This window comes from Pimephales promelas, chromosome 24 (assembly GCF_988280905.1).
Source record: "Pimephales promelas chromosome 24, fPimPro1.hap1.1, whole genome shotgun sequence".
Taxonomy (NCBI): domain Eukaryota; kingdom Metazoa; phylum Chordata; class Actinopteri; order Cypriniformes; family Leuciscidae; genus Pimephales; species Pimephales promelas.
The window spans coordinates 23,895,895-23,903,218 of NC_142792.1; the positions used below are offsets into that span (position 1 = coordinate 23,895,895).

Below are 7,324 nucleotides of genomic sequence, written 5' to 3' on the forward strand. Positions count from 1 at the left end.
TGCACATAGGCTGGATAGGCCCCCCCAACGCCCTCTATGGTACCGTGTGGAATTGGCAACCAGAGCACTGAAGGAGGAGGCAACAGTTTAGACTTATTCTAGTTTAGCACATACAACATTGACCAAGATTGTACTCTTCAAATGAAGACGCATTGGAGAAGTGTTGAAGATGAAACTGATGAATTTTATGCAACAAGATCACACACACATGAAGGACTGGGACTGTCGGATTACGAACAGAAACTGTGCAAGTATTTCGATCGTGTTGAACTGAAAGGAAAAAGGGGAAGAAAGGCAGCAGTGCTACTGACACCAAATATGCAAAATACACTCAATCTGATTGTTCCAAAAAGAAAGGAATGTGGTGTGCCAGATGAAAATGATTACTGGTTTGCTGTACCACACTGCCTGGCATATTACAGAGGACATCAAAGTCTCAGGCGACTAGCAGATGAATGTGGTCCGAAGAAACCTGATTATTTAAGGTCCATTCAGTTATGCAAACAAATAGCCACAACTTCACAAATTTTGAACCTAAAGAACAACGAGAATCAGCTTGCTGATTTATTCAGACATTATATATCAGTTATTAGACAATTCCACATACTGTCTGAGGCAACTATAGAAAGTGGAAAAATTTCAAAGTTGCTGCTTGCACTGGAAAAGGGAAAACTACACGAGTTCCATGGAAAATCATTTGATCAAATTGGAGTTATTTGTTTCTAAGTTAAGTTTTAATATCAAATGTTATGTTTTTGTTTGTTCATTTCTACTGCTTCCTGTAGTTTCTAATCAACTGTTACAGTATCCACTGAATAAATATTTAACAGTATTTTAAAGGCCAATATTTTTCAGGCCTTTTCCATCACTTTTTTTTATTTTATTTTACAATTTCTGTAAAGAGTTCTTAATTTAAAATTGTATAAATAGTATTTAGTAGTACTGTAAAACACAGCGAATACACAGTCACACAGGCATATGGCTTTAATTCTCTTCTTTTAAATGCAAGGTAAATTTTAAATTATTAAATGTTTTAAAAGTATTTTAAATAAATAAAAAAAAACCCCAGATATTCTCAGTTTATGTAATCTGTATGAAAAGAGAGAGATGTCAATCGTTCCTGTAAATATCTCACAGTATTACTGTTTTTTACTGTATTTTGGAACAAATAAATGCAGCCTTGGTGAGCAGAAGAGACATTTAAAAATATTAAAAATCTTACCAATCCCAAACTTTTGAACAGTACTGTACATGTAACATTTATTATAATTATCCCAGATAGCAAACTGAAATGACGAAATTAACGTTGAACCAACGTCAGACGCGTCATTCTTTCAAAACTAACGGAAAATCAACTTGAAATCAACGCGTTGTTTCAACGTTATGAAAGCAAACCAATTTTCGATTTTCATTTAGCTTTGAAGAATGCCGCGTCTGACGTTGGTTCAACGTTAATTCGATGAGCAAAATCGACGTTGTTTCAATGTCATGAGAGACGTCGTTTCCACGTTGATTCAATGTCAGTTTGCTGTCTGGGATGCTAGTTTGTGCAATCAAAGTTAAAAGTTCAAAAGCTCTCTCTCTCTCTTCCAGAAGCCTTGTGTCTTCAAGTATTGCTTTTTAAAATTAAAATCTCACCCTGTTTTGTTTGTGTGAAAGAGGTACTTCTCAAAATCTTACTGTCTCTGTCACTCTCTCCTTACTCAATCTATGATAGACTTGCCAGGCCAAGGGTCAACACGGTGAAATTGTATGGTTTTCCATACAAAATTAAAATGTGGCCTGCAAAATTGCAACATATGCATGGAACAGCCACATAAACTGAGGCTAAAACCCCTCAAAATAATCTGATCAGAAGAGGGAGAGCTTTGTCCACATGCAGAAAGAAAATGGGACCACCTCTCATATCCAGGATGACGCTTTGTTGTTGGTAAGCAATTGATTTTATTCTTTTTATGCAAGTTATTTTTCAAATGTTGGTGCAATTATATATGTTATTTTGTATTTGTGTGTTCTTCTTATTTTTACCTTTATCTTTTTTTACTCTAGTCCAAGCCTGGAAAAAAGCCAAATGATTGGGTGTCTGAGGTTTTGGCACCACGCATGTCTCTCTAAATGGGATATCACATGCATGCTAAATATAAATGATAAATTAGTATATATTATACTAAACCAAGCTTGAAGATGTGGATTAAAAAGATGTTTTTTTTTTGTTTGTTTTTTCACACGCATGCAGATATGCAGCCTTTTTTCACTAAAACAGCGCTTGGCCCTAAACGTAGCTTGATTCATGCACATTTTAGATGTTGGAGATCAGGGCTGTACACTTTTAAGGTGGTAACACTGGTCCTAGCAGAGTAACTTCACGATAGCCTATATTTTATTATTTGTTTGTTTCCAATTAGCCATGCTATAATTTTAATTATAAAATTCCAGCACAGCACTTAGGTCTATACACAGGGTCTATACGCCCTTATTGGACCACCGAAGTCCCCAATTCGACAGTCAGTGGTCCTTTTCGCACCCTCAGTACAACCACTGCAGCAATCTCAGAAGCTGGGAAAGACCCCAATCCCCAGAAGCAGCTTCAGCAGCCCTTCAGTTTCTCTTGAAAACGGTAAGCACAAAAGGAGCTACAGAATATAAAGACAAGACAGAGTATTGAAAATTAGTTGTAAGCCCCAAAAAACCATACTTTCACTTTGTGTAATGTGAAACTGTAAATAATTCCAGACTGTAAACAAGTCTAGAAACACTTATTATTATAATAATTGTGAAATAAATGTACACAACTGTTTTAAACATTGATAATATTAATAAATTACACAGTGTGTCCATGAGCTAGGCACTTACTCCAGGGGGATTGTCCCTGTAAGCAAAAGTCACTTCGGATAAAAGCTTATATATATAAATATATATATTATATATAATATATATAATTTATTAATAAATTAATTAAAATAATTTATTTCGTTTAGACTACTATAATGCACTTTATATCGGTATAAATCACAACACACTTTCAGTTAGTCCAAAATTCTGCAGCACGTCTTTTAATTGGCGATTATCACTCGTATTACTGTTTCCCCTGTAGGTATGAAAATCGGTTGTCGTGAGTGCAATTACTAACGTCGCTAGCGTTGCTAACAGAAGATTAACATGGAAAACATGAAATAAAGTGCACATTTTCAAGTTCAAATAGCTGCATTTTTATTAAGGTCTAGTCATATTTTTTTTAAAAGAGGCCCTATCATAGCATTTGAAGTGTTTTCACACGGTCCCTTTCCCGGCGAAACTCACATTGCGGCGGCTTTTGAGGGACAGTACTTATTATATAGAGCGAAGTCATATATGGCTAAGTCGTTTAGGAGGTAATTGTCATTTTTCAATGAATGTCTGGTGAATATCAAAAACAAAACTGCTTAGAAGTGGGGTAAAGTGATGAGAACACAAGGTTCGGGCTATATTGTTGTGGTATCGTTGCAAATATGAACTCTAACCACTGATTCTTCACATGCTCGTCCCTGGGCAATGAAAACAAGTGGCTGAACTATCTTTGCATTGTAGAACACAGCGTCTTCTCGACATGACCCTATTCAGCTGAAGTTTTTGAATGTGTTCTAGACTAGACTTCAAGTTTACACTCCCGTCTGTGCGTGCAGTTGTTGGGAGCAGCTAATGAGCTAATATCTACGTCACGACGTAACAGCTAATGACTCGTTTCAAAAACAATTCATTTCATAGACTCAAAGTCGACTCTCACTTTTGAAAGACAATAACTTTATATACGGTGCACTTTCAGATATAAATCTTTGCAGGATGTTTTCATTCCCTTAGAGCTATATTCCACACCACATGAACAATCATTTTCAAAAATCCATGATAAGTGCTCTTTAAAAAAGAAAATCCTATTTCTTTCATTAGGCATTCGGAACCTCCGTGCAGGTTATTGTTTAGACGTTACTAACAATAAAGCTATTTCAATAGATGGTCAACTTTACTACATCTCCTCAAAAAATTGTATGGGTTTGAGGAAAAAAGTGGTCGTTGGACAAAAAGAGGCCAACCAAAAAAAGTATTCACAGAATTCCATGCCACACCCTATGGAACACACTGTGGAACAGAAAAAAACAAGCTTGCCATTTTAGCAAGGTTCTACTGGCCTGGAATGGGGGTGGATATTGATAAATGGGTAAATGTTACATTATTCCTTTCTAACTTTGTTGTGAAACATACGAATGTATTATGTTTTGGAATGCATTTCTCATGTGCTTATTTCTGAACATAAGGTTTTGCAGTGTGTCCAGTGCCAATTTAGCAGACTGTGCATCAAGCAGGAGCCCAAGTACATCCCAATTTGTGTAAACTTGTGCATGGGATTTGAGACTGGTATTTCATGAGTGCACATCATTTAAATGTATTTATTTTAATTTTAAGGTGGATAAGCTTCTGGAACTGCTAGGCATGGATTTAGTGGGGAAAGTCACCAAAACCAACCAGGGAAATGAGTACATTTGTGTCCTCGTTGACTACTATACAAAATGGTCCGAAGCATATCCAATCCCAAATAAATCTGCAGCAGTTGTCTCGTGCTGCATTATACATTTTTTTTCTACAGGTTTGGGGCACCAAAGAGAATTCTAAATGACCAAGGCACTGAGTTTGTAAACCAGGTTTGTAGTTTGTTAAATGAACTAAATTCAATATGCATGAGAATTTAATGGTTTCACACATTTGTTTTTGTTTATGTTGATTAATGTTAATGTATGTTTTGGAAAACCTGTACCTTCCTCAATGTGGAGAGATGTGCTCCATACCATCCACAAACAAACGGGCTCGTGGAAAAATTAAATGGAACCATTCAGAGGTGAACCTTCATTTATCGGTTGCTTTGTGGGAATGTAATATTCAGGGAAAGATTTGTCTTTGAAAATTGGTTTACTCACACTTTTCATGACTCCAGGGGCCTGTTTCAGAAAGGAGGTTAAGTGAAAACTCTGAGTATGTTAACCCTGAAATGAGGGAAACTCTGAGTTTTCTGTTTCAGAAAGGGAGGTAAGTTAAACCTGAGAAAGCAGGGTAAGTCAAGCCCGTTTCTGAAAGAGAGGTAACTTATACTCAGAGTCAGTTACCATGGTAACTTACTCTGTGAACCTAACCTGGTCGGGAGCAGGTTTTCTTCAGAAAACCCAGAGTTTATTTTGGTCTCCTCCCCTTTTTTAAAGAGGAAGTGCTGTTTAAACACCTCATTGATTCTTTGGGGACATATTCATTGCGCACATTTTAGTCACGCAGAGCGCATCAAAGGGTATGAAATGGCATGTCCTTTTATGGATGATCCTGTTGACGAAGAGGCAGTATTACTTCGTAGGGAGTTACATTTACGTCGGGAGAGGATTTTGAGGCCCAGAGTGGATTTTTTGTCATATCCCTATTCGTTTTTATTTGAGCGTTACCGTTTTTCTTTACAGTCAATAAGGTACATCCATAATCTCATCCATCCTTACATCAGAAACATCAACCATCGCGGCCGTGCTCTTACATCCGAGCAGATTCTTTGCGTTGCCTTACGTTTCTTTGCGAATGGAAGTTTTCTTTATAACATCGGGGATGCAGAACATATTAGTAAGGCTACTGTTTGCAGAGCAGTAAGGAAAGTGTGCCTCGCTCTTAAGCGCTTTCTGAGAATTTTTGTATTGTTTCCTGGGCACAAACCAGTGAGAGTCATCAAAGAGGAGTTTCACACGATTGCAGGTCAGTGGTGTATAAATCTGTTTAAATGTTAAGTGTTTAAATGAGGCTAACCTGATAAATTACACTCAGTTATAATATCTTGCTGCTACCCCGGGAAGTAACCTAATAATTAGAATTCCCTTTAGGATTTCCGAATGTGGTTGGATGCATTGATGGCACACATATTCCGATTATTGCACCTTCTGAAAATGAAGCAGACTATGTGAACAGGAGATCCATCCACAGTATTAATGTGCAGGTACACTGACAGCCTACTGTTTCTAATGGTCAAAGACTACACCACAATTTTAACATCTCTCATTCTTTGCACTGTCAAGATCATATGTGATGCTACACATATAATCACAAATGTGGAGGCCAAGTGGCCCGGCTCTGTTCATGACTCAAGAATCTATCGGGAGTCAACCCTGAGCAACAGACTGGAAAGGGGTAAGTAAATATATATCCTATACACATATTTCAATGTATGCACTAAACACTTACAGGGGAATTTCTATGCAGCTCTAAAGCAATGTGAACTTTCTTACAGGAGAGATTGATGGCTTTCTGCTGGGAGATAGGGGTTACCCATGCCGACCAAATCTTATGACCCCTTACCCAGAACCTGAACCAGGCCCACAGCAGCGCTTCAATGTGGCACACTGCAGGACAAGAGCCCGGGTGGAGATGACCATAGGCCTGTTGAAAGCACGTTTCCAGTGCCTACGTCACCTCAGGGTAACCCCTGAAAGGGCCTGCGACATTATTGTGGCATGTGTTGTTCTCCATAATATTGCCATAATTAGAGGGGAGCAACACCCTGCCCTACAATTACAAGACCCTGAGGAAGACCCCATCAATCCTGCAGATTTCCAGGATGGAAGGGTAGTCCGGGATATGATATGCCGCAATGTCTTCTCAGATTAATACACATGATATCCACCACCACCACCAAAAAAAAAAAAAAAAAAAAAAAAGAATAAAAACAAAATCACAGCAATTTATGGTGTTCTTTATTTCATAGAAATGCAACCACAAAATAAAATAATTAATAAACAAAATCACAGCAATTTATATGGTGTTCTTCATTTGCTAAAAAGAAAAAAGAAAAAAAGATTTTAAAATAGTTACAATACTTCCTAGAATGCACCTGTGACCATACACTCACCTCTAGCTTTAGTTTCAGAATGTCAATTTCCAGATCTGCCTTTTGGATCTGGCGGTCCAAGTATACAACTTCTTTGCTGTTTTTTTCTATCTTTTTAATAAGAAGAAGTCTATATAACTCCTTAACTGGCAACTGAAAATACATTAGATTAGAGTTACATCATGAATGTAGTCTAAAATTCAGAATTAAACTGTGGCATTTACTGTAAATCACTGAACTGTGTTCATCTGTGCACCAGAAGTTGATGGACCTTCCTCCTGCTGTTCTTCCACACTCTGGGGGTAGAGATAAGAATAACCATTTATATAGAAACTTAGATTCTATAGGCTACTCCACATATAAATGTGAATGTGTAGATTGTTTGATATGTAAACATATAATATTAAAATTACCTCTGTAGGCCTGTCTGTGGTAGCAGAAATG

The 7,324-nt window shown here is 37.3% G+C and overlaps 1 protein-coding gene across 1 annotated transcript; it reads left to right on the top strand.

Moving 5' to 3' along the window:
• The first annotated feature begins 4,464 nt into the window (after positions 1 to 4,464).
• Positions 4,465 to 6,685, top strand: LOC120459770 (putative nuclease HARBI1). Its single transcript, XM_089126771.1, has 6 exons — positions 4,465 to 4,508; positions 4,619 to 4,673; positions 5,676 to 5,754; positions 5,868 to 5,992; positions 6,072 to 6,183; positions 6,284 to 6,685. The coding sequence occupies exons 1-6, from the start codon at positions 4,465 to 4,467 to the stop codon at positions 6,658 to 6,660; spliced, it is 792 nt and encodes a 263-aa protein (XP_088982897.1). The 3' UTR covers positions 6,661 to 6,685.
• Positions 6,686 to 7,324: the final 639 nt, after the last annotated feature.